A 27999-nucleotide genomic window follows, 5' to 3' on the forward strand; every position below is an offset into this window, starting at 1 on the left:
AAAGCCCCTTGTTTCCGTGACGTCTAAGGAAGGGGCGGGCCAGCTTCCGGCCTGGGCGGGGTCCCTGGCAGTGTACTGGTGTTAGAGTGTGTGGAGCCTTACGTGCTGTGGGCTGTGACACGCGGGGTAGTAGGTTTCCTTTTTGTGGTGGAGGCAGTGGAATGAGCCTTTTTCTCCCACGTTGTCTCATAGCAGGACAAAGGGGGTGAGCTGTGGGGTTCGCGGTTACTGGAGCAGGCGGCAGAGTCCGGGCCCTGAAAGTTCGTTTCCCGCCTTCCGGCCTGCTCAGGCCAGGTAATCCGGCCCTGCACACCTGCCTTCCCACCTAGGTTCGCTTGTCTAACCCTGGGGTCCGGTTGGCCGTCGTTGTGGTATATCCTGGGGAGGGACTAGGGCGCTTTGCTGGAAGGATGTGAAGACTTCTTGAGGAAGAAAGGCGCATCCTTGGTCAGCGTTCCAGGAAGAAATCTTGCTAAGTTTCACCACCTCCACAGCTTGGGTGCAAAGTCAGACGTTATTAAAAGCAAGATGACCTTAATTTACACTTCAGATTTTCATGAGATTTGGAGATCCAGGGATGTGTTAGAAATTACATCTTCGGAAACCAATAGAATAAACCTTGGAATGTGTAATTCGTCTCATAAACGCCACAGCAGGTCTATTTGACAAGCAGGAGGTAGATGCATGTCAGTGTCTATTCTTTAAACCCCATTTAGTACTAATTCTGTAGCACTTACACCCTTTTGTTCCCAAGAACATTTGTTCTCTGGTGTTCTAAACTGTCAGTACATATTTGTGTTTAACTCAGGTTTGTTTTAGGTGATGCTCAGTCTTATAGAAATGACTTCACTTTGGATGCTTTGGTTGTCATTGTAGCAAGAGGAAGGCCTTGTCTTCTGTGCATTTTGGCGACCCCTCATGTAAACACTACCTACGCACAGAAATGCTGTAAAATTAATTCTCAGTCTCTGGGAAACTGGTGAAGTCATTCACTATTTTATAGTAACTTATTTGCTTTGTAGTAGTTACCTTTTTATGTTACAAAGTCAGACGTCATTTTACCATTTTAATTATTTATTTACTATTTCTTGACTGTTTTTAAAATTTATCTTTATTATTATTACAGATATTCCTCCTTTTTTCCCCCTTTGACACCCTCCTCCCTTTCCCCCCCCACACCCTTCGCAGCACTGTTGTTTGTGTCCATCAGTTATGTATACATGCGTATAAATTCTTTAATTTATCTCTTTCCACCATCCTTCCCTCTGAGATTTGTTAGTCTATTCCCTACTTCCATGTCCCTGGATCTATTTTATTCATCAGCTTCCTTTGTTCACTAGATTCCACATATAAGTGAGATCATGATACTTATCTTTTTCTGACCAGCTTACTTCACTTAGCATAATGCTCTCCAGGTGTCTCCATGTCGTCTCAAAGAGTAAGAGATCTTTCTTAGTTGCATAGTATTCCATTGTGTATATGTACCACAGCTTTTCTATCCACTTATCTACTGATGGACACTTGGGCTGTTTCCAGATCTTAGCGATTGTAAATAGCGCTGCTATGAACACAGGGGTACATAATGTTCTTTCTGATTGATGTTTCAGGCATCTTAGGATATATTCTGAGAAGTGGGATCACTAGGTCAAATGGCAGTTCAATTTTTAATTTTTTGAGGAAATACCATATTATTTTCCATAGACTGCACGAGTCTGCATTCCCACCAGCAGTGTACTAGAGTCCCCTTTTCTCCACACCCTCACTAGCACTTGTTGTTTGATGATTTGTTGATGGCAGCCATTCTGATAGGTGTGAGGTGATACCTTATAGTCATTTTAATTTGCATCTCTCTGATGATTAGTGATGTTGAGCATTTTTTCATATGTCTCTGGGCCATTTGTTTTGTTTTTATTAATATAAAGATACTTTTTAAGCCCTGGCCAGTTTGGCTGAGCGGTTAGAGCATTGGCCTGCGGTCCAGAGAGACCCGGGTTTGGTTCCAGCTAAGAGCACGTACCTCGGTTGCAGTTTGTCCCTGGCCCTGGTTGGTTGTGCGGGTGGCAACCACTCAATGTGTCCTTTTCATGTCGATGTTTCTCTCTTTCTCACTCCCACTCTATCTGAACAAAAAATGGAAAAGTGTCCTCGGGTGAGGATTAAAAAAAAAAAAAACTTTTAAAATTTGTTTATTGTTGAAAGTATTACAGATGTCCCCCCCTTTTTCTCCCATTAACCCCTTCCCTCTCCCATTCCCAACACCTGCTTTCCCTAAACTAATGTCTATGTCAGTTGGTTGTGCATGTATATGCATATTCTCGGGCCATTTGTATGTCCTGTTTGGAGAAGTGTCTATATAGGTTCTTTGCCCATCTTTCAATTGGATTGTGTGTCTTTCTTTTGTTGAGTTGTATGAGTACTTTATATATTTTGGAAACTAACCCCTTATCCGAAAGTTTATATGGAACCAAAAAAGACCCCAAATAGCCACAGAAATCTTGAAAAAGAAGAACAAAATTGGAAGGATCACAGTATTGGATATAAAATTATATTACAAAGCTATTGTAATCAAAACAGCCTGGTATTGGTAGAAGAATAGGTATATAAATCAATGGAACAGAATAGAGAAACCAGAAATCAACCCAAAACATTATGCTCAATTAATATTTGACAAAGCTCAACTAATATTTGACAAATGAGATAAGAACATACAGTGGAATAAAGATAGTCTCTTCAGTAAATGGTGTTGGGAAAATTGAACAGGTACATGCAAAAAGAATGAAACTAGACCACCAACTTACACCATACACAAGAAAAAACTCAAAATGGATAAAAGACTTAAATATAAGTCCTGAAACCATAAAAATCCTAGAAGAAAATGTAAGCAACAAAATCTCAAACATCACAAGTAGCAGAATTTTCACTGATACATGGCCAAGGGCCAGAGAAACAAAGGAAAGTAATAAATGGGACTATATCAAACTAAAAGGCTCTGCTCAGCAAAAGAAACCAGCATCAAAATGAAAAGGGACCCCACTGTATGGAAGAGCATATTTGCCAATGATACTGTTTCCTGACTTTTTAATATGTTTTTTTATTGATTTTCTAGAGAAAGGAAGGGAGTGAGATAGAAACATCGATGTGAGAGAGAAACATCCATCAGCTGCCTCCTGCATGTCCCTTACTGGGGGATTGAGCCCGAAACCCAGGCAGGTGCCCTGACCAGGAATCAAACCAGGACCTCCCAGTCCATGGGATGATGCTCAATACACTGAGCCACACTGGTTGAGCTGTTTCTTGAGTTTTACCTCCCCGGAACCACTAAGGTCAGAGGAGTGTGAATTGCTCAGGTGGGTGTCCCCTGGGCGTGGGACAAAGAATGAGCAAGCAGGGCCCTGGCCAGGTAGCTCAGTTGGTTAGAGTGTCCTCCATATATGCCAAAGTTTCGGGTTCAATCTCCAGTCAGGGCACATTCAAGAATCAACCAAAGAATGCATAATAAGTGGAGTAACAAATCAGTGTTTCTCTCTTTATCTTCCTTTCTCTAAAATAAATAAAAATAAATTTTAAAAAGAATGAGTATCCCTGGCCTTTTTGGCTCAGCAGTTAGAGTGTGGGCCCACGGACCAGGGTCCCGGGTTCGGTTTCCGCTAAAGGCATGTACCTCAGTTTTAGTTTGGCCCCGGCCCCGGTTGGGGTCCTGTGGGTGGCAACCACTCTATGTGTCTCTCTCACATTGATATTTCTCTCTTTCCCTCCCTCTCTCCCTCTCACTCTATCTGAAGATAAATGCAAAAATGTCCTCAGGTGAGGATAAATAAATAAATAAATAAATATAAAAAGAATGAGTAAGCTCTAGCCAGTTTGGCTCAGCAGTTAGAGCATTGGCCCACAGACCAGAGTTGCAGGTTAAAGTCCGGTCAAGGGCATGTACCTCAGTTTCAGTTCTGTCCCTGCCCTGTTTGGGGTCATGTGAGAGGTGACCAGTTGATGTGTCTGACATCGATGTCTCCACTCCCAACCCTGCTCTGAAGATAAATAGAAAAAAGTATCCTCTGGTGAGGATTTAAAAAGAATGAGTAAGCAGGACATTTCTTTGAAGTCTTATATTTTATCTTAAAAAATGTCTTTTTGTATTTTACTCCATGACATATCTGTTTATTTTAATGTGGAAGTAATATTTTCTCATCCAAAAAGGAAAAAAAACAGTTGGAATAAAACTGTTTCAAAATCCTGTGCTTTGTACAGTCTGTTGCTCCTGGAATGCCTCTGGTGCCCTGCCTTATTACCCCAGAATTAGTGCTCATTTAATGTTTTTTAAAATTAATTTTAACATCACTCTAACAGGATATTTACTGTATTCAGCATTAATTACCAGATTGTCACACTTTACCTGCTTAAGTATTTGACACATTTTAGAGAAGAACCTTGTGACTTGAAAAAGGCTTTTGCTTCAATCTTTTAGAATATAGTTGGTTCTAGAGTGAAAACCATAGTGTAAGCAACATAAACAGAACTCAAAGTGGTTTACTCTTTCTTTTTACTGTAAGTAATTAGTGGCACCAAGTACAGAGCTCAGATGACCTTAACATCTAGTTCAAGTGTTTCTACTAGGGAATTCATGGATTGGTTTGGGGGATTTTGAATCCCCCGAAATTATGTGCAAAATTGTGTATATACATTTTGGAGGAGAGCATTGATAAAATTTTGTTACATTTTCAAAAAGATTAGGGTCTTATTAAGGTTAAAATACACCAATGGAGTCTAAGGTCATAAATGCTAAAATAGGTGCAGAAAAGGAACTCTTTCAAAACCACACAGCTAAGTAACAGTAGACTAGTGCTGCTGCTGCTGCTTTTTGTTTCCTTGGACTTAAGCATTCTCTTTAACAGAAGAACAAGTGATTTTTCATTGTCTAAAGAAAACACAGTACAAAACTATATACCTGTTCAACTGGATTCAAACTGGACATACTTCCTGCAAAACCTGTTCCCTTTTCCAAACACAGGATATAAGAAGCCATTTAGTCTTATTGTTGTGGCATGAGAGAACCGAGAGACCACCAGAGCCAAATTAAAGCCAAATAGAGAGCAAAGCCGGCCTGCAACTGGTCCCAAGTTCTCGGAGACCAGACCTGGGGCCTCCAAATGTTGTGGTGCGACAGAGTCAAAGAAAGACCACTAGAGAATTGAAGTCCAAATATGAGCCGTTTATTAGCCGGCCTGTATCTGATTCTGAACACCCCTGTGACAGTCTTTGGAATCAGCCCCGACATGCTTATTACATGCCTTTTATGCCTTACAGAAAATAGGATCTTCTTGATATAATGTCCAGGGCCACAGGAATGCTGTATAGAATTACTTTGCCTTGCGGATAACAGGAAGACCCAGGAACCCAGGTATTTCAAGGTACATTGGGTCACACTTAGTCCCGAGCTGCACAAACACAATGCAAGCCTAATTCCTTGAGATTGTGGGGGAGGTCAAGTCTCTGACTCAAGACCTCCAGGCTTCGTGGACTCTGTCAGACAGGTAGCCGGTTCCCAACAATTTCTTGTTTCAGGGAGTATTCCAATTTACTGAGGTTATTTGACTAAAAAGGTTCAGCTAGAGGGCACACAGTGACTTTCCCAATCATCAATTATGGAGCAGCACAGTAATTTACCAATCATCAATTATGGGGTTATAAATAATCCACCACGTGAAAACTGTAATTGCCAAAAAACAACCAACTGTTCCAAGTTCATTTAACACTAAGACAACAGGATTTTTAGTTTTGCTTTTAGATTACTAATTGAAAGCTTTTTACATTTAAGTCGTGTATTTATTCATTATTTCAATAGATACTTACTGTCTGGCTTTGGTTTACCAAAGAAAAAAATAGCCAGTTTTTCTTTTTGGGGGGAGTAGGGATGATGATGAAGTAGATATATTGGGCTAAAAGCAGGATACAGTGGAGAAAAATCAGCCCTGTTAGAAATATGTGAGTCTAATATCCCTGCTCATTTATTCTCCTTTCTCAGTGTAAAAGGTAGCAAGTCTGTTAAATTTTAGGAGTTCAGGGGTTGTATGTGCTTGTATTCCCAGGACTTTGGTCTCCTTTGCATATAGAGCTGAGGGAAGCAGAGAGTATGGGCTTTTTCCCCAGGACACTGGCCAATGGTCTACCCTGGTATAAATTCACTTTACTTGGAACTGATCCAGGTGAAATATGAGAAGTTTGCATTTGAGGCTTTAGAAAGCAAAACAATATTTGTGAGCCCTTGTCACTCTGATCTACAAAACCCTGAATGTCTGTCTTCCTCTCTAGAGATCAGAGATGTGTTAGAAATGACACACAGTACTCTGTGCCTCAGCTGCCATCTTCCCAGGTGGTTTCAACATGCTACATTGGCCCCTCCCTCAGCCTCCTTACCACTTTATTATCAATGTTCAACTCCCATACTCCTTTCCAGCTACAGTTTCACTTCTCACCTGTCATAGCCAAAATTCTGATCTTTTTATTAAAAAAACAAAAGTCCTGAGAAAAAAAATCTGTATTAAAGTTTTTATAAAAATAATCTTTAGCTGATATTTTATTTGATGTCTAAGCTGTTCGAGTAGTTCAGAATTGTGTTTAACTTCATATAAATTAAAACAGTGGTTTAAACGAGACATTTACTTCTAAAACCTGGAGGTAGGCCAGTCTAGTGCTGGTACAGGGAGTCAGTCCATAGCCACTGGGACCCAGACCTGTTCTCTATTTCCTATCCTGTATTTGTGTGCCTGACTTATTCTTTAGTATCATCCCACAGGCCAAGATAGGTGCAGAGTTATTTTGGTTCTAGCCATCATACTGTAATTGCAGCACTAGGCTTGGGGGAAGGGTGGAGGACAAACAGGACTAGCTAAGTGAACTCCCTTTGTTTACCAGCCTTCCTCAATCCCCTTATAGTTCTTATTTCCGTCTTATTAGCCAGCAGACTGGCCACCTGACCATATCTCCCTGCAAGGAGTAAGCTAGGAAATGTAGCCTTTTAGGAAGACCCGTTGCTGCCCCCAAATTGCATCAGGGTTCTCTTATTAACGAAGAAAACAATATTGGGTGGCACCTAGCAGTGTGTGCCACAGCTGCTAATCAGTGACATCTCCCTTGAAGACATGAGAAATGCACTAGAGTATAAGCCCCACTATGTCACCAGTGCCAATCACCATGCCTTGTAGGGGCTCGGTAAACAATGGGTGAATGATTTAAATTCATCATGATTATTATTTTTCTCATTACAGTTACATATAGAATACACCAAGCACTTGAATAGTGGAATAATTCATTATCATTTATAGTAGAATAGTTAGTTATTAACAAGCTTCAGGGAAATTGCCAAACCTTAACTGTTGCTTTTTTTAAAATAGTAATTATAGTTAATATTTATTGAGAGCACAGTATGTGTTTGTTTTCCAATCCTCACTCGAGGACATCAGAGGACATGTGTAGAGAGAGGAAGTGGGAGAGAGAGAGAGAGAGAAACATTGATCAGTTGCTTTCCCAACTGGGGATCAAACCTGCAACCCAGGTATGTGCCCTGACCTGTAATCAAACTGGCAACCTTTCCGTACACAGGAGGATGCTCAACCAACTTAGCTACTCTGACCAGGGCCCTAACTGTTCCTTTTTTGGCTCACAAGTTACCTTCTTAAATGTTGACACTTTTTGTAGTCTTGCTATGAGAGTGTGTGGGAGCTGGCTAGAAGAGGCAGAATCAGAGGCTCCACTCCAAACCTACTGAATCAGAACCTACATTCTAAACAATAAATGCGAATGTGCGTTGAAGTTTGGGGAGCTTTATTGTGCTTTAACAAAATACTGAACCACAGATTTTTGAATTGGGGGTGGGGTGTGTGTGTGTGGTGGGTGTGTGGTGGGTGTGCGATGCACCAGTTCTTCCCACCAGCTGGTTGGGATGATTTCAACCTGCAGGGGAAAAAAAGTCCACTAGGTGCTGGTTCTGTTTGCAGATAATTGAACTGAGAAAGGAATATCAAATGGTAGTATTTGTCTTAAAGTTTTAATTATTAAAAGTGACTCAGTTACATAGGAGTGGGGTGGAGACTTCTGTGTCCTTCACAGTTGCCCCACACATACTACCCCTCTGACCCCCTGGGTTCTGGCAAGCTTCCCCAGGCCTGACAGTTGGGGGAGGCAGCTGGCGGCTCAAAGCCAGCTGAAGAGTTGGCTGCAGTTCGCCCAGGTGACTCCCATGCATTCCTGCCTCTCCCCTTGCCTTAACCCCATTGTCCCGAAGTCAAGCAGTTGATTGCCGAGCAGGAATTGCCGCTAAAAGGAGTTACTCTCTGAGGCAGTGGTGGGAGTTATTTGTTGGCTTGAGAGGTTTTAGCCCAGGAGCTAGAATTTTTCACTAAAGAGTAAAAACTGGATTCTTTGTCTCTCTCGCTCTCTTTTTTAATCATTTCTGGATAAATGGCTGGAGAGGAGAGTTTTGCAGGTTTTGACATAGCTCAACAAAATAATTATTACTGGTACTGGCAAAGGTGAGGTGTTTTTTTCCTACTCTGAATGAAAATGAAGGTCGTTTAGTATTCTGTTTCTTATATATGTTTTTTGGCAATTTACATGCTAATGCTTTGAAAATTGGTGTTCTTAAACAGTTAAAGCAGAAAGGATACTTACTTGTACTTCTGGGAAAGGAGAAAAAGCCCAGAGGTTTTGAAGGATTCTGCCTTGGTTGGTGATGTCATTCCTGTTGTTTCCCCTGTGCTATTAGAGTGAACCCGAAGTCCCAGCTCTACCAGAGTTGCCCCTTTGGCAGCAGGTATGAGCAGCAGCACAGCTGTTGTCCTCTTTCTGGCTACAGCTGTGGTTGTGCAGTGACTAGAAATGAACACAACCTTTCTATGCATGGGACCTCAAGTGCGACCGCTGGACACCCAGCTGAAACTTCGCTTACGCCAAAGGTATCGGTCTCTAAAATGAATCCTGTGTGCTTCCTGTGCCCAACATCGAAACATCTTTTTCCCATCTTCACACCTTCACATCCTGCCATTCAAATTCCCACAGCGGTGGCTTTTGCTTCCTGTTTGAATACCAGGGAGTAACAACTGATGAGCCAAGAAATTTTCACTTGCAAACGGTTTCAGCCCTCACTCTTCCAAGAGCAAAACAGTAGGCTAATGAAGTCCTGTGCCTAAATTCTTGTTACTAAATTTTAGATTATCATCTTTCAATAGATTTTACTGTTAAACTCTTAAAATAGGACAGGAGGTAGTTTTTTGTATAGTTTTGATACAGCAGTGAACATTAACGTACTTTTAAAAAGATGCTTTAATATTTTGATTATTAAAGTAACCTATTTCTGAAACCATGCAAAAATGTATTGGAGTGAGGGAAACCTCACACTACCCTACTTCCCCATTTCCCACTTGGAAGACAACACTGTTTAAGTCGATCTTGTCCTTGAAATTTTCCCTTGTACTCTTGCTAAATCACTGTAATGAGGTTTATTTCTGTTTGGGGAGTTGGGAGCACCTTGGTCAGGAATGGACTGTGTGGTACATACCTGCTTGCTTTTGCTTATAGGTTGCGTTGGGAGAGCTTTCTTTAGAAGCTGCCTATTTGGATGTGCAGTGATTTTAGTTCATTTCAATGGATGGACACTTAAAATCGCAGTGTCTTAACAAACTTCCTTTTACTTATCTATCTTCAAGCGTTTGAGTGGTTTTTGGCTAAGCAGACTTTCTGCAAGTGGAAGATCTGGATGAAAGGATATATCATTTACAATTTTAAACAGCAACTTACCAAAAAGCCTTCTTGACTTTGTGCTTTCCACCACTGTTGTAGGTGTGCTTGCTTCTCTGCCCCCCCCCCCCCCCCCGCTCTGTGTAATTAGCCAACTGGATAAGTGAGGAAGGCATTTGTCTATTATTGAGGGCAAATATGTTTTCAAGTTCTTATTGGTATCTGTGTTCTGACTTAGTAGATGTTTTTGCCTACCTTTCTTCTCTTGTGTTGTATGTTGTATGTGCCCTTTTTCTTGACTGTGTATTTACTTATTAGGGAAATTAGCCCTTTGCAGTCAAAGTGTTCCAGGTTTTACTCCCTAGTTTATTTCCTAATGTGCACAGTGACCCTGTTTGTGGAATGGCTTTGGCCTTAACACCAGAGCTGAATTTTAACAGCTAAACTGTTTTTAAAATTTGCATTTGCTTTTTTTTTTTTTTTATTGAATTTACAGAGAGAGGAAGGGAGAGGGAGAGAGAGATAGAAACATCAATAACAGAGAACACAGATTGGCCGCCTCCTGTATGCCCCCCACTGGGGATTGGGCCCACAACCTGGGCAAGTGTCCTGACCGGATATTGAACCAGCGACCTCTTTGTGCATGGGTCAACGCTCAACCACTAAGCCACACCGGCCAGACTGCTTGGTATATTATTGCCCAAACGTTCATTTTCAGCTTTTCAAGTCTGTTTTGGGTGTGCCTTTTAGAGAAAATATATTGTTAGACTTCTCAGCTTTTTTTTTAAACCCAAATTGGTTTTTCCCCATTTAGCTGATGTTTGATATTATATCTTTTACAAAAATACTTTGCCAGATTGCCTGAGGTTTTAGCACATTTTTTTTTCACCTCTTTTATTTCTTTTTTGGGAGATGGTCTCTCTGCCTTCTAGTGGTTACCTTTATATCTTTAAATAGAGAAGTATAGGTTTGGGTGTATTACCAACTCCAGAAATGAAAGTATTTCTTTATCTTTCCACTCATGAAAAAAAAAAAAAAGAAATTAAGATCATTTTTTCTCTCCCTGCCGCCCCTTCTCTCTTTTCTTTTCCCCATTTTGGTTGACTCATTTTGGTCTCTTAATATTTCACTCTCTAGTCAAATTATCACTATAACATGCAGTTTTCCATTCAAGAATTATAAATAGACTCTTTTTTATGATTGTGGTTACCGTACTTGTGCCCCTGCCTGTTCTCTTGGGAGTTCCCTGTTACAAAGCTGGTCTGCAAAATTGGAGATGGTCTTTCACTCACATGTCCTCAGAGTCTTCCCTAATAAAGTGTGCCCGCCAGCAGAGGTCATGGTTTTATTGCCCGCTTCCCCCACTGTAGCACACCTGTGTCCATCGCCCTTCTCGCCCCAAGTTAAGGGGTTAGTCTCTCAATTTTGACATTGTGTCTTGCTTAGGATTATAGGAAGTGGATGTCTTCAAAATGATTCTCAGGTCTTTGGGGGTCCGTCTGCACAACTTGCCCATACTACTTCTAACAGAGGAACACCACAGATGTCCCCTTCTTTAAGGACAACCAGCAGCATGTACTGCCCAGGTGAACCCCAGACTGAGAGAATGCTCTGTCTCCAGACAGCTTCTGCTTCCCCACACGCTTGTAATTTGGGGTTCACATTTAACAGAGCACTGAAAAGGAGGAAATATGAGGTTACTTGGACATTGTATTAAAAGAAAGGCCTCATTTAAGCACAGATTCTGGCTTCTTAGCCATTTCTAAATAGAAAAAAAAACACATTGATGGTGTGATTAAATTTATGGTAACCAAATGATTTATTTTCCCAATCAGAGTGAAAGGGAGGCAGACTTTCAGATAGACTGAAGAGAAGAGATAGCAAATCTTTGGCTTTCAATGCAATCTCATTCTCATCAGCAAGGGAGGCTTAATTAAGGTCACTGGTGCCACAAGCTACCTCAGCCTTCCTGGGTGGGATGATTCCTTGGAACAGCTGTACAGCCTTAACAGGTGCCTATAAAGAGGAGTCAGACACGCCTGCCCCAGTAGAGCCGACAGAGTCTGGGCTAACCAGCCAACATTTGTTTGAGGCGTGCTTCTGGAATTTACTTCTCTCATTGTGTAAGATGATGGTTGATTGGTTTGCTTTTCTGTAGTCTCTGTATTTCCTTAAACACCTACTGTCCTGGTGCTTAGGGAGCCATGGAGTAGGGGATGTGATGAGAAGTCCATGGGGTGGGGGGGGGTGCTCGTGGGGACTTTGCAGATTGTCATCTGGAAAGAAGTGCAGAGCTCCATGTAGAGAATTGGACATCTAGTATGGGGACAGTGGAGTCTAGATGCCGCGTTCCTGGTGTCGGGTTCCTATCCCAGGTCCTAGGATGCCAGTTAGTTCTCAGAAGCTTCAGAGAGGCCGGAGGCCTTTGTCAGGTTTGCTCCTCCTCTGTGAGCTTTCTTCTCGTTGACTTGGTTCACTCATTTCATAATTGTCATATTATGTCATTGAAAGATTCTTCTAATCAAAGTTCAAAAATAAATTTGATCCAAAGGAGTGTAATGTTTTAGATATTATTTATAACAGCTAGATTTTTCTAGGGAAGCATGTGTGACAGTAAATTTTTTTTTAAGATAATATATTTTATTTTATCCTCACCTGAGGACATTTTTTGATATTTTGTTCAGATAGAGTGGGAAGATAGAGTGGGAGGGAGAGAGAGAGAAACATTGACGTGAAAGGGACACATCAAGTGGCTGCCACCTGCATGACCCAGCCAGGGCTGGGGACAAACTGCAACTGAGTTATGCGCCCTTAGCGGGAACCAAACCCGGGTCTCTCCAGACCGCAGGCTGATGCTCTAACCGCTGAGCCAACCCAGCCAGGGCGTGACAGTAAACTTTTAAGTAAAATTATTTTTTCTTAAAATACTGATTTCCATTATAGGAAACCACAGCTCTGGCAGAAAACCAAGATGAAGACCTACAAGAAGGTAACATAAACCTCGTGTTGCAGTTGTTAAAAACAAAACTAACCCAGTTCTCAGGTTCCTCATTCACTCAATGGGCTGGAAACTGAGAGAGCCTACTGGAAAACACCAGCTGTTCTCTTTAGCAATTCATCCAGCTTTTGGCAACTGCCTCTCTGAGATCAGCTTTAGCTCAGCTTCCTCTCCGGGCCTTTCTGAAGGACTGGGAGATGGGGGCATTGCCAAAAAAGAAGGCAATAAGTTGATTTTAAGATCTGTTTCCTCCATAAATTTAGACTTTGAGATTACGCTTTAATTTTTATTTTTAAGGAGAAAAGCATGAGGCTGTCGCTCTGGTCTTAGCTTCCTAATTTCCTTCAGGGTTCTTGGTTCCTGGAGGACCTAACAGCCCCTCGGTGGGGTCAGGTGTTTCTTCATGTAGTTCTTGATTTGTTTTGAAGAGACCCAAGCTACCTGTTCAGAGAAGAACTCTGTTTCTGAAGAAGAGAAAGGAAGAGAACATTTGGCTTCTTTTATTTATTTTAAGTTATGGGAAAGAGAAATGCATAGATCACTTTTGCCTGTTTCTTATCAAATGTCTGTCTTATCACATGTCCATCTGGTGTCTTCCCCTACCCTCGGCCTATGTGCACAAGACAAACCCATTCACTGCCTTTGTGACTTTATAAAATGTGGATCATCCATCTTTGTAGTCCCAGTAACCAATACAAAGGCTGCATGTTAGTTGGTGTTCAATGTTTAAATGGAATGAAATTGATGTTTAAAAGAAATCTTCAGCCCTGGCTGGTTTGGCTCAGCGGTTAGAGCATCAGCCTGTGGTCCACAGAGACCTGGTTTGGTTCCTGCTAAGGGCATGTACCTCGGTTGCAGTTTGTCCCTGGCCCTGGTTGGTCATGTGGGTGGCAAACACTTGATGTGTCCCTTTCACGTCGATGTTTCTCTCTCTCTCTCCCCCTCCCACTCTATCTGAACAAAAAATGGAAAAATGTCCTCTGGTGAGGATAAAAAAAAGAAATCTTCAAATGCTATGGGGCAGTTCTAGTTTTTAGTACTTTGATTGAAATGTGAATAACAGGTGCCCATTCCAGCTCTTGAAATTTCATTGTGGTTAAAGTGTGAGTCTATTCTCCCTGCTTTTTATCAGTTCTTCAGATAGTCTATGAAAATAACAGAGGAAGACATACAATAAGATTGTGCTTTCTGGATCCAGACTGCCAGGGTTCAGATCCTTACTAGCTCTGTAGTTCCAGACAAATTAATCTCCAGTGCATTGGTGTCCTAACCTGTAAAATGGGATTTAAAACCTAACTCCTACAAGTGTGAGGACAATAGCTCTAAAGTGCTTTCAGCTGTTTTAACAGGGTCTGGTATATAGTAACCTCTTGAGGGCTAGCTACTCATATCTGGAGCAGCTCTGGCCAGTAGAAAAGCAATGTGAAACACAAATCCATCCACATAGGTAGTTTTACATTTTTTAAAATTAACTAATTAATTAATTAATTAATTTATTTATTTATTTATTTTCTTTATTGAGTTTGAGAGAAAGAGGAAGGGAGAAGGAAAGAGAGAGAAACATCGATGAGAGATGTTTCTCTCATCAATTGGCCGGCTCCTGCATCCCCCCCCCCCCCCCCCCCCCCGGGAATTAGGCCTACAACCTGGGCATATGCCCTGACTGGGAATTGAACTGGTGACCTTTTGGTGCATGGCTTGATGCTCAACCACTGAGCCACATTGGCTGGGCCAGTTTTACATTTTCTAGTAGCCAAATTAAAAAAAAAAAAGAGACAGGGAAAATGAATTTAAATGTTTAAACTTTACCTAATATATTCAAAATATTATTTCAACATGTAATTAACATAAAATTTTAATGAGATTAAAAAATATTTAAGCCCAGCTGGTGTGGCACAGTTGGTTGAGTGTCATTTCACGCACCAAAAGGTCTCCAGTTCGATTCCCAGTCAGGGCACATGCCCAGATTTCGGGCTTGATCCCCAGTGGGAGGGCATGCAGGAGGCAGCCAATCTATGTTTATTTCTCGTTGATGTTTCTGTCTTTCTTTACCTCTCCTTCCTCTCTCTCTAAAACCAATAAAAACATTTTGAAAATTTTAATATCAAGTCTTCAAAATGCAGTGTATATTTACATCACATCTCAACTAGGATTAGCCACACTTCAAGTGCTTGATAGCTACCTGTGGCTAGTGGCTACTGTATTGGATAGCATAGGTCTAGACGGCCCACAGGTTTAGGAAAGATGTAATTAGTTTCTTTCATAGGCTTCTATTACCCCTATGGCTAACATCACTGGAAGGGCCTAGATCACTAATCTGCGGTTCTAGCTGACGTTTGTTTTCTAGGCTGTGGTTATAGGAGAGACCTCATAAGCATGTGGTCCTGACACATCCCCACCAGGAGGATGCAGAGTCAGGAGGCTTTTAATGGTCAACTGCCCATGACAATGAAGGAAAGGAGCCTGGGGCATGACTTTAGGAAAGAAAATTTCAAAACATTTAGGGGAAAACCAGAAATATCTAATTTTATGACCCCTAGTTCTCAAAGGAGAGATAGTTCAAAGGGATGGGAAGCTCTAAAGAACAAGAAGCAGACAACAGTCACAGATGACTCCAGTGAAGAAAAATAAGGAGCTCATGAAACTTATATGATGGGCAGGGGCTATTGGATGATCTTGGTTCTAAAATGATAAATACAGAAGGACATTACATTAGGGAGTTCAGGCTGCTATAAAAAAAATACCACAGACTGGATAGCTTGAACAATAGAAATTTATTTCTCATAGTCCTGGACAGTGGAAAATCTAAGATTAGGTGCTGCCAATTCAGTTTCTGGTGAGGGCGCTCTTCCTGGCTTGCAGATGGCCACCTTCTTTAATCCTCATGTGGTGGGGAAGAGAGATCTCAAGCTCTGATGTCCCCTTTATTTATTTATTTTTTATCCTCACCCAAGGACATTTTTCCATTTTTGGTTCAGAAAGAGTTGGAGGGGGGAGAGAGAGAAACATCCACGTGAAAGGGACACATCGAGTGGCTGCCTCCCGCACGACCCAACCAGGGCAGGGGACAAACTGCAACCGAGGTACATGCCCTTCACGGGAACCGAACCCGGGTCTCTCTGGACCGCAGGCCAACACTCTAACCACTGAGCCAAACCGGCCAGGGCTGATGTCCTTTTTATAAGGGCACTAAGCCCATGCAACTAGGGCCCTGCCCTCATGATCTCATCTCACCCTAATTATCTCCCAAAGACCTCATCTCCAAATACCATCAAACTGGAAGTTAGAGTTTCGACGTATGAAGTTTTGGTGGTGGTTGTGGGGGGCACAAACTGTCTATAACAGGCATGTAAATAAATACAAATGAATAGCATGAACACATGTGAGTATTAGGAAGCAAATTATGGCATTAAATGAGCTAAGGCCTGCAAAACTCATAAAGGAAAACAAAGAGCTTCTTCAATTACATTCAATGCAAGGAGAAAAAAGTGGACAACATTCAAATAGTGATCTTTGAGACCTCACAACTTGAACTGATGTTTTCATGATAACATAGCACCACCTCTCATCACCGGGTTTCAGGTTTCAGAGAAGGAAGGCCAGGCTCCTCTCTTTTTCTAAATTAGTTGCTATATATAATTTATTCACATATCAACCTGTTAACTAGGCAAGTAAAGCAGCATGGTTATTTTTTCAAAGCCCTAGCAGGGACCTGGTCCGGGCTCACTGGTTGGCATCCTATCCAACCAAGGGCTCATGCCAGAAACTCTGAAGTCATCCTCCACCCTCCTTGTCTTTGATCCCAATTTTAATCCATCTCCAGATATTGTCTGTTCATCTCCAAAACCTCTCTTGATATTATCCCTTTTCTCCTCCTCGTTCCGCATCCAGATGCTGTTGAATCTGGTAGCTACTTCTTTTTTAAGTTTCAATTTCTATTTTCTATTATTGAAAGGAAACACACAATTAAAAAAATTTAACATTAATTGCCTTTAATATTTCCTGCTACTGTTTTTTAAAAACTGTAAGCCATTTCTAATATATGTTTATGTCTTGTCAAATTCTTTTTTTTTTTTTTTTTTCATATATGTTATTGGCTTCTGCAGATCCCAACATTCATTTGAACATTGAGGAATTAAACAAAGAGTTTATGGTGAAAAGTGAAGAACTCTACGACTCTCTCATGAATTGTCACTGGCAGCCTCTGGATACAGTTTACTCTAAAGTCCCAGATGAGACCCCACAGAAGCCAGATGTTCATTAAGCTACCCAGTTATCATATTAATTGTATCCTGTTTTGTTTTTTGTTTTTCCAAAAAAAATTCTCCCAGGAATATACTGGGTTCTATATGTAAATACAAATTCCCAGGACTTAAATATGATTGAAATGGTAGAACACACTGTAAATAAACGTTACCGGCAGATCCATTTCTGGAAGTGCGTTGTATTGTATAAGTGCTAGAGGAGGTCACAGTAGACCAAGCTGCATTTGGAGATGTTTGGAAATAGATTTGTGTGATGGATCTGACCTGCACTGACAGTGTGTGGCCTTAGCTACTTGATATGATTTGCTGCTCTCCTCTAATGTTAAACTGTCGTGGAGAGAACTCCTATCCACAGAGATGCAAGGTTTCTTGCTTGCACCTTTATGGGAAACGTGGATTAAAACTTGATGTTTGATTTCCATTTTCTGACCCTCGGGCGCTCTCATGGGAGGAGGAGACAGTAGAAGACAGTGGAGACTCACTCATCCCAATTGAATAGGAAAATTTCTAAGCATGGGAAAAGCTTGCCCATTAACCTTCTAAGAGAGGAATTAGGCCCCCTAAAGGCCAGTTCCAAACTTCAATGCATGTACTGACTGTGTCCTTTATAAAATACCTTCCTTTTTGTCCTGAAGATAAGCACCAACCTGTTTATTGCTTTGTCAGAGGTGGATACTTAAGTGACACCCCTGGGACTGATCTGGGTAAGTTGGAGGTCTGAAGACTTGCTGCTTAGAAGAGTTGATCAGACTCTCTCCTGCTCTGAGAGTGGCTAAGACATGCTGGTCCTTGTCCCAACTAGGTTCAAAGAGCCAAGTCCAGTGTGGAGAGCCAGGTGGCAATCAAAGGAACATGGCGCCAGCACAAATTAGCAGGGCAAACATTTGAATTTAGTAAAGCAAATATTTGGTAGAGAAATGACCACAAATACATGTGTTTTTGCATATTTGTTGTAAAGAAACAACCAATTTATTTCATTTATGTCAACCTTGTGTATAAAAAGTATGATTTAGAAAGAGCATCGGGCCCTGGCCGGTTTGGCTCAATGGTTAGAGCATCTGCCTGCGGACCGGAGACCCCTGGGTTCGGTTCCCACTAAGGGCACGTACCTTGGTTGCAGTTTGTCCCCCGCCCAGCTGGGGTTGTGTGGGTGGTGGCCACTCAATGTGTCTCTCTCACATTGATGTTTCTCTCTCTCTCCCTCCCGCTCTATCTGAAGATACATGAAAAAATGTCCTCTGGTGAGGATAAAAAAAAAAAAGAGCGTTAGCCCATGGACCAAAGAGTCGTGGGTTCAATACCAGTAAAGGGCACATACCTCGATTGGGGTTCAGTCCCCGGCCCTGGTCAGGGTCCTGTGGGAGGCAACCAAGCAAAGTGTTTCTCTCTCTCTTCCTCCCTCCCTCCCATTCTATCTGAAGATAAATGGAGAAATATCCTCAGATGAGGATTTAAAATAAATAAAAGTGTGTCTAAATGAAGCTAGAACAGCAGTGGGCTGGATAGTGAATTTTTTTTTTTCTTTATTGATTTTAGAGAGACAAAGGGGGAGAGAGAGAGAGAGAGAAACATTGATGAGAGAGAACATTGATTGGTTGCCTCCTGCATGCCCCCCACTGGGGATCGGGCCTACAACCTGGGGATGTGCCCTGACCAGGAATCGAACTGGCGATCTCTTGATGCATGGGTCAGTGCTCAACCACTGAACCACACTGGCTGGGCCGATAGTGAATATTTTTGCTTTGGGGGCCGTACTGTTTTTGTTCCGCTACTCGCTACTCGTCTCTGCCACTGTGGTGCAAAAGCAGCCACAGCCTGGGGGTAAACGATGAGCAAGGCTGTGTTCCCATCACACTTGACTTAAAAGAATGGGGGCAGGCCAGATTTGGCTCATGGATCATAGTTTGTCTACCCCTGTTCTAGAAGAACTTCTTTTAAAAGTTTTAAGTAAAATTTTTAAGTGGTAAGAAAGCATTGCCATCGTTTAATTGGCAAGGTTTGTATTTCTCAGTGATACAAAAAATGATGGGCCTTCTAATCAGTGGTATTTGGATTCAATAAAATACAGTGTCTTAATATATAAATGTGTAAGGATTATGGTATCACATCTTCTGACTTGATGGGAATGAACAGCCAGAATTTAGCAGGTGAACATGCTTTCAAGTTTTGGGCAGCACTGTGATTGAAACAGTTTGGTGGGGCAGGGTATAGCATGACATGCAAAACTTGATGAAACTGGATTAAGAAGGTCTAGATTTGGTGTAAGATGATTCAGTGAAGGATAAAGTGAAAGTATCAGCATAATTCCTGTTGAAAGGGCTCCTGCGCTGTTGCTGGAATAGCCCGCACTGCCTCTGAGACCATTCTGCTTATCACTATTAGTCCTGTGAAATGGTAAACAACCAGCTTAGGCATGAAGGTCGTGTTTACTTTCTTCATTTCCTAGTGGGATGAGGTAACTTGGAAGATAGCAAATGCTGGATTGTGGGGCAGAGGAAGCAAGAACGTCTGAATTCTCTGATTGTTGGAGAAGCATGCTTCAGAGTTTTCTGGGTTAGCAGTGATGGGGATGAGCAGTCCAGTGTGAGCAGAGAATCTCCCTCATGGCAGTGATCAGACCGGCAGATTGAGCATGCGAAGTAATGGTTACAGCCAATCGGAACAAATTATAGCTGCGAAAGGGCCAGGTGCTCTAAGCTCCTAAAAAAAATAGATGAACAAAAACACAGATGTTTATATAATGTTAACCTTGTTTATAAATATCATGGGCTCAATTCAAGTTCTAGGTAACAGTGATATTATCAGTCACTGATTGTTGTGGTCCCACAAAGTTCTTAGGCTGTTCAGGTTCCTCTGTTGAAAGTTAATAGTAAGTGACCTAATTGATGGTGATAAAACCCATTGAATGGAGCAGTGTGGGTCATAGATAATCAACAGTGGACTTTCTTGTTCTGTTTATGTGATTATCTTGTCTATGGAGATGAGTACCCAAGAGCTAGAGAAGAAAGCAAAAGACCTTGTACTCACCACTGATTGATGACCAAGCCTGGGAAAATGTCTTAATTTCTGGTGCTGCTACTTCTGCTGTATTAAGAAAGAGAAAACCACCGGGCCAATGGAATGGAATCCCCAGCATCTGATGAGGCAGTTTTAGGATTGTGTGGACCAGTAGTTATAGACCCTTTCTCCCAATTGAGTAACCTGTAGGGACATGGGGACTGATGGATCAGGTTCTTCCTTGTGATGAAAGAGGGAGGAAATGCTGAGGGCTGACCCCACCCCCGCCCCAGGTGGACCTGTGGTTGTGTACACTGACTTGTGGGATGCTTTGAGACTTAATGGAATGAATGCTTTAGCTTCCCCTCAATGAACAGCGATTGGAGTTTCAGCAGCAGAGTCCAAAGGCCATCAGGAGCCCTATAGTTATTGAGATGTGACTTGTCTTGGAAACCAGGAGTGGGAACTAGAGGAAGAAAGGACGTGTGTCACTATTTCCATTGTCTTCTGTACCTTCAATAAACAGGCTTCTGTGTTCAGAGTCTGGATGTTGTATAGTGGGCACTCGATTTCGTCTGCCCAGCCTACCTTTTCTAGACAATGCTTTCCTGGCTCTTATCTTGAGATTCTGATGAGGCCTTCCTTTCTGGCCACAGTTGATGACTGGCCTAGGAGCGGGCTCCAACCCAGCCTACGCCTTAGTATCTGCCTCAGCTGATTGGTAGGAGTGATCTCATGACCTGAATTGAACCTATCAATTCTTTCCTGGAATTTCTGAAGACACGCAGCCCTTCCCTGGTGGGGAAGCTGGGAGAGAGGGGACCCAAGCAGCTGCAGCAATGTGTCCTACTGTGGGATCAAGTAATTTAAGAGAGAAGCAGATAGAAATGCTAGAGGGAGAGTCAGGTAGGGTTTTATTCTCTACTGTTTTATTTTCTGAACCCCTGTTCTTTTTAGGAATCACAAAACTTCCAATACAAGTTCATGTTTGGTTCAATTTTCCTCATTGGAATTTGAGGTATCCTAATATGATCAGGCTCGTCATTTGGCCATCCCATGTGGACAAGTTAGAAAGGGATGTTCCCCACTTTCACCCCCTAGTTAACTCCCTCCCAGGCTGCACGTTCTACCTCTGCATTCTCAGAGCTGTTCCGTTCCCATTCCAGTCTACTCTCTGCGTTCTGCAAGGAGCCCACATTTAGTTTTGCAACACAGGCCTTTAAAAAAATATATATTTTTTTTCTTTATTGATTTTTAGAGAGAGAGGAAGGAAGAAAGAGAAAGATAGAAACATCGATGAGCGAGAACATTGATTGGCTGCCTCCTGCATGCCCCCACTGGGGATTCGGCCCACAACCTGGGCATGTGCCCTGACCGGGAAACGAACCGGCAACCTCTTGGTGCATGGGTCGATGCTCAACCACTGAGCCACACCAGCTGGGCCAGCCCTTTCTCTTAAGCTCCACATTAAGTGTATCCTACTGTTTACTTGATTACTCATCTTGGCTGTCAAATAGGCATTTCAAAATTACTACATTCTTGGTTTTCTATCTATGTCAATAAATGGCATATTCTGTCAACCAATGGTAAGTAGTTGGGTATCCCTCTGCCCTAAATACAGAGGGAGTTGGACCTCAGAGAAGAGCAGTGGACAACTTTGTGAACTGATTGCTGTTACTGGAGGGTAAGTTTTCTTTCGACTCCGGGGAAAGGTGGAGACTAGGGCTGCAGGGTGTGAAGCACCGTCCATGCTGGGGACCTGGCCCAGGTGGGGTGGCAGAAGCTGATCCGGTGCTGTGGCTGTCGTCCCAGGTGCTAGAGCAGAACACTTTTTCAGTAGAGTTTGTTTGTTTTTAATTGTGTGTGCACTAAAATACACATAACTTAAAATTTACCATTTTAACCATTTTAAGTGTACAGTTTAGTGACATTAAGTACATTCACATTGTGCAACTATTACCACCATCCATCCATAGAACTCTTTTCATCTTGTAAAACTGATACTTTGTACCCATTAAACTATAACTCCCCATTTCCCACCATTCTAACTTTCTGTCTCTGTGGATTTGACTATTCTGGTATTTCGTATCACTGGAATTATACAAATCACACATTTTGTGACCTTTTGTCTACCTCGGATTTCTCCAGTTCTCTCCAGTACACAGCTACTACCCCAGGATGAGCCTCCAGCCTCTCTTCCAGGGCGGCTGCAGGTTTCCGTACTGTGCTGCCCACCTCTGCTCCCACCTCCCTCCAAGCTATGCTGACCAAACACTTGTCTTAGAGCCGATCAGAGAGCTGGGTAATCACTGAGTTACCAGCAACCCCAGTGCCACACGGGTCTGGGTGGGACCTGAAGATTTTCAGCTCTAACAAGTTCCTAGGTGCTGCTGCTGTGCTGCCACCTCTCCCCGACCAGCAACTTGCAGAATCAGGAGCCTTCTAGCAAATAACAGTGAGGGAAGGACCCTGGGGCAGGACTTTAGAAAAGGAAAATTTGGAAAGTTCAGGAAAAAATAGATCTAATTTTATGACCAGAAGCTGTCAGAGGAAAGATGGTTCTGAGGACAGGGAAGCTCCAAAGAACAAGAATCAGACAACACAGTCACAAATGGCCCCTGTGAAGAAAAGTGGGAAGAAAAGTATGAAACTTCCATAACGCACCGGGGCTATTTGATCATCTTGTTCTAGAAGGGCATATACATAAAGATGACAGCACCGCAAGGATAGCATAGAGAACGTAGTCAATATTGTACTAGCTATCTATGGTGGCAGATTTATTGGGGTGATCACTGTAAGTTATGTAAATGTCTAAGCACTATGTTGTACACCTGAAACAAATATAGTATTGTATGTCAACTGTAATTGAAAAATAAAAGATATAAATAAAATAAATAGTATAAACCCATGTGAATATTAGGAAGGAAATTATGGTCCTGAATGAGCTAAGGCCTGCAAAAATTTGAAAGAAAACAGAAAGGGCTTCTTCAGTTATGTTCAGTACAAAGAAAGGAAGGAATAGATTAAGGTTTTTTGGGGATTTTTGTTGTTGTTAGAGAACCATCTTTCCTTTCTTAATCTAAGAAAGAGGAAGGGAGAGGGAGAGGGAGAGAGAAACATAGATGAGAGAGAACATCAATTGGCCGCCTCCTACATGCCCCCTGACCAGGAATCGAACTTGTTACCTCTTGGTGTATGGGTCAATGCTCAATAACTGAGCCACACTGGCTGGACCAGAAATAGATTAAGTTTTAAAAGGTAATGACTCCAGAGAAGCCAAAACAATTTTTAAAAAGAAGATAAAATATGGAGGACTCACATTTTCTGATTTAAAAATTTACTACAAAGCGACAGTAATAAAGACTGTTTGGTACTAGTACAGGAATAGACATGGATCAGGAGAAAAGAATTACCAGTGTAGAAATAAACCCTTACAATTACGATCAATTGATTTTTCTGTAAGGTTGCCATGGTAATTTGATGGGAAAGAAATAATCTTTTCAACAAATGATACTAGAATAATTGAATATCTACATTGAAAAGAATTAATTTAGACCCCTATTTAATATCACTGGAAAAATGAAATCATGTTCTGATGAAATTTCCAATTTTCAAAATAAAAGATAAAATCCTAAAAAGTTTTATATAGAAAAAGAGAAAGAATAGATTATCTACACAGAAAAATGGTCTTGGTAACAGATTCCTCATTAGTGACACTTGGTACTAAAAGTGATCAAAACAGCCCTGGCTGGTTTGGCTCAACGGTTAGAGCATAGGCCCGTGTACCAGAGAGACCCGGGTTTGGTTCCCACTAAGGGCATGTACTTCAGTTGCAGTTTGTCCTCGCCCCCAGTTGGGGTTGTGTGGGTGGCATCCACTCGATGTGTCTCTCTCACATCAACGTTTCTTTCTCTCTCCCTCCTTCTTTCCCTCCCGCTCTATCTGAAGATAAATGCAAAAATGTCCTCGGGTAAGGATAAAAAAAGAAAAAGTGATCAAAACAAAGTACCAATTTTATTTATTTTTTCTTTGTATTGATTTTAGAGAGAGAGGAAGGGAGAGGGTGATAGAAACACCGATGAGAGAACATCAATTGGCCACCCCCTGCAGGTCCCCCACTGGGGATTGGGCCCACAACCTGGGCATGTGTCATGACCAGGAATTGAACCAGCGACCTCTTGGTGAATGGGTCAACACTCAACCACTGAGCCACACCGGCTGGGCTAGGAAAATTATTTTAAATTCAGAATTATCTATCCAGTTAATCTATCAGTCAAGAGTGAAATCAAGAATGCAAATAGTTTATACCACTTTCAGAACACTTATTAAATACTCAAAAATCTACTTCAACTCAGTAAAATATTAATCTAAGAAAGAGAGAAATAGAATACAATGAAAAATAGCAAACAGAAAAGTAAGTTAAACTCATAGTTAATTCTTAAGTATTTGTTGATTACATTGCTTTGAGGCTCATAATAATTGTGAAGAAAATGTCCCTTAAAAATAGAGGTAGCCCTGGCCGGTTTGGCTCAGCGGTTAGAGCGTCGGCCTGCAGTCCTGAGAGACCCGGGTTCGGTTTCCGCTAAGGGCATGTACCTCGGTTGCAGTTTGTCCCTGGCCCTGGTTGGGTTGTGAGGGTGGCAACTACTCGATGTGTCCCTTTCACATTGATGTTTATCTCTCTCTCCCTCCCTCCCTCCCACTATATCTGAACAAAATATCCAAAAATGTCCTCGGGTGAGGATTTAAAAAAAAAAAAAAATAGAGGTAGCCCTGCCCTGCCCCGTTTGGCTCAGTGGTTAGAGCGTTGGCCTGCTGTCCAGAGAGACCCGGGTTTGGTTCCCGCTAAGGGCATGTACCTCGGTTGCAGTTTGTCCCCGGCCTGGTTGGGTCGTGTGGGTGGCAGCCACTCGATGTGTCCCTTTCACGTCGATGTTTCTCTCTCTCCCTCCCGCTCTAGTGGAACAAAAATGGAAAAACTGTCCTTGGGTGAGGATAAAGAAAAAATAATAATAATAATAGAGGTAACCCTGACTGGTTTGGCTTAATGGTTAGAGTGTCAGCCTGCTGACCAAAGGGTTTGGGGTTTGATTCCCGGTCAAGGGCATGTACCTGGGTTGTAGGTTTGATCCCTGGTACCTGTCAGAGTTGTGCAGGAGGCAACCACCTGATCTCCCCTCCCCCCCTCCCTTCCCCTCCCCCCCTCCCTTCCCCTCCCCTCTCCTCTCTCTTCCACTCCTCTCCCTCCCTTCCTTCCACTCACTCTAAAAATCAATGGAAAAATATCCTTGGGTGAGGATTAACCAAAAGAAAAAAATAGAGGTAGAAATATTTTATTCTCCTTTCTTCCCTAATTTCTACCCATGACAGAAAGGATCTCTCTCTTATAAAAGATATATATTTTAGACATAATTAATAAATTCTAATACAAAAACAAGAAAGAGTGTTATCAGAAGGTCCTTTGGAAGACAAAGAGCAGATGGGACAGTATTAAGGTGTAAATCCAAGCCCAAAGCTTATGGAAGCAATGCATTGTGGTTAGAGTAGAAAGGGTACTGGGATTGTATTAAGCTCAGAAGCAGAAAGAAGGCTCAGATGGAACCCTGGGGGAAATGTCAGAGTAATTGGTTGGAAAACTAAATTATGAATAACCTGATAAGTCAGTCTCTCTTTCATCCTCCACTGACATTAAGCAACAGGGAGCAGCAATAAATGTGGAATCAGAGCAAGGGTCAGCAATCATGGTCCACAGGCCAAATCAGCCTATGACATATTTTGTATTGCCTGCAAGATAACTATGGTTTTTGCATGTTACTTTTTTTTTTCAGTCCTCATCCAAAGACATTTTTGCATTTATCTTCAGATAGAGCAAGAGGGAGAGAGGGGGGAAGAGAGAGAGAAACATCAATGTGAGAGAGACACACATCAATTGGTTGCCACCCACATAACCCCAGATGGGCTGGGGACAAACTGCAACCAAGGAATGTGCCCTTAGTGGGAACCAAACCCGGGTCTCTCTGGCCTGTGGGCCGACACTCTACCGCAGAACCAAACTGGTCAGGGTGCATGTTACATTTAAAAGAAAAATTTACATGTACATTTTTACATTTAAAGCATTAAAAAAAGGAAACAAAGAATATATGAAAAACCGTATGTGGCCTGAAAAACCTAAAATATTTGCTGTCAGGCCCTTGGTATAAATAGCCGGGAAGGAGAAGTTGCACAGTCTCTGAATGGCTGGCTAGTGACACAGGAGGAGTGAGAGCAGAGATGTAGATGAAAGGGCACCATGTCCTCTGCTGAAGGCACAGTCTGCGCTTTTCCCAGAATCTCAGACTGTGGTGAATATAACTGGTGTCCACAACAGGAGGGCAAGGAATCCTAAACGTAAAGAAGCAGACACATCAACAAACATCAACAACCGAAGGAAACTAAACCCTGAAAGAAACCCCAAATTCAATAAACAGAAGTACTAACACCTAAGAAAACAGTTAATAAACAAAAGCAGCTAAAATTGAATTATCGAAACATCCAGTTTTTGGTCCTTATACTTACAAATTAGTACTAGGATCAGCGTGTCAAGTTCTGTTAAGATTCCTGTTGTGATTTTTGTTGGCGCTGCATGGAATTTATAAATTAATTTGGGATAATTGCCATCCTTAAAATATGGAGTCTTTTGATCCATTGAAAAGGTATACCATTCTATTTTAAAGTCTTTAATAAAATTTGTAAATTTATCTGTTAAGGTCTTATATATCACTTGTTTAATTCATCCTCAGTGACTTGTGATTTTTTTTTTTTTTTTTTATCCTCACCCGAGGACATTTTTTTCCATTTTTTGCACAGATAGAGTGGGAGGGAGAGAGAGAAAGAGAGAGAGAGAGAGAAACATCGATGTGAAAGGGACACATCGAGTGGCTGCCACCCGCACGACCAACCAGGGCCGGGGACAAACTGCAACCGAGGTACATGCCCTTAGCGGGAACCGAACCCGGGTCTCTCCAAACCGCAGGCCGACGCTCTAACCCCTGAGCCAAACTGGCCAGGGCTGACTTGTGATTTTTTATCAGTGCTATAAGTATACTTTGCAGGTATATAGGAACACTATTCACTTTTTAAAAAATCCTCACCCGAGGATATTTTTTCATTTATCTTCAGATAGAGTGGGAAGGAAGGAGAGTGAAAGAAACATCCATGTGAGAGAGACACATCAATTGGTTGCCTCCCACATGACCCTGCTTTAACCGCTGAGCCAAACCAGCCAGGGCTATATAATCTTATATCCAGTAACCTACTAACCTCATACGTTGATTCTAGTAGCTTTCCTATAACTCTTGGCTTATTTTCTATCTAGACAAACACACTGCATGAAAATAATGACAAATTAATTACTTTTCCAATTCTTATACCTTTTTTTCTTTTTCTTGCCTTATTCATCTGGCTATAATTTTCTTTAACATAATAGTGATTAGTGGACATCCTTATTAAGGAAAATGCTCCTGCCCTGGCTGGTTTGGCTCAGTAGTTAAAGCATTGGCCTGCGGACTGAAGAGTCCTGAGTTTGGTTCCCGCTAAGGGCATGTACCTCGGTTGTGGTTTGTCCCCGTCCCTGGTTGGGGTCGTGTGGGTGGCAACCAGTCAATGTGTCTCTCTCACATCGATGTTTCTTTCTCTCTCTTCCTCCCTCTCTCGCTCTCACTCTATCTGAAGATAAATGCAAAAGTGTCCTCGGGTGAGGATAAAAAAATAAAAAGAAATAAAAAGAAAATGCTTCTGAGAGTCCACATTCCACTAATGTGCTTGTAGTAGGTTTTGGATAGGTAGTTATAAATTCAGCTTATTTGTGAGTTTTCTCAGTAAGCCTCATCTCCTTTGCTCCTCTGGAACCAAACCAGGTCCATAGACGTTCTTACTGCCAGTCCAGGCATCCTGATCTCACTGGTGTAACAAAAAGGGAGAATTTTTGGTTCAGAGTGTCCCTTACCTTCTATGAATACACTTTGCTGGCTC

The 27999-nt window shown here is 41.9% G+C and overlaps 1 protein-coding gene across 2 annotated transcripts; it reads left to right on the forward strand.

The window, feature by feature from the left end:
- Positions 1–86: 86 nt before the first annotated feature.
- CUNH6orf52 (chromosome unknown C6orf52 homolog) lies at positions 87–16992 on the forward strand. Of its 2 annotated transcripts, XM_036257451.1 has the most exons (4): positions 8455–8525; positions 8759–8948; positions 12673–12718; positions 16834–16992. In XM_036257451.1, the coding sequence occupies exons 1-4, from the start codon at positions 8455–8457 to the stop codon at positions 16989–16991; spliced, it is 465 nt and encodes a 154-aa protein (XP_036113344.1). In that variant the 3' UTR covers position 16992. The 2 variants fall into 2 exon arrangements, 1 of the variants encoding a protein (XP_036113344.1); XR_004959032.1 differs by lacking the exons at positions 8455–8525; positions 8759–8948; positions 16834–16992 and adding an exon at positions 87–676.
- The last annotated feature ends 11007 nt before the right edge of the window (positions 16993–27999 follow it).

Source organism: Molossus molossus, unplaced genomic scaffold (assembly GCF_014108415.1).
Source record: "Molossus molossus isolate mMolMol1 unplaced genomic scaffold, mMolMol1.p scaffold_m16_p_12, whole genome shotgun sequence".
Taxonomy (NCBI): Eukaryota; Metazoa; Chordata; class Mammalia; order Chiroptera; family Molossidae; genus Molossus; species Molossus molossus.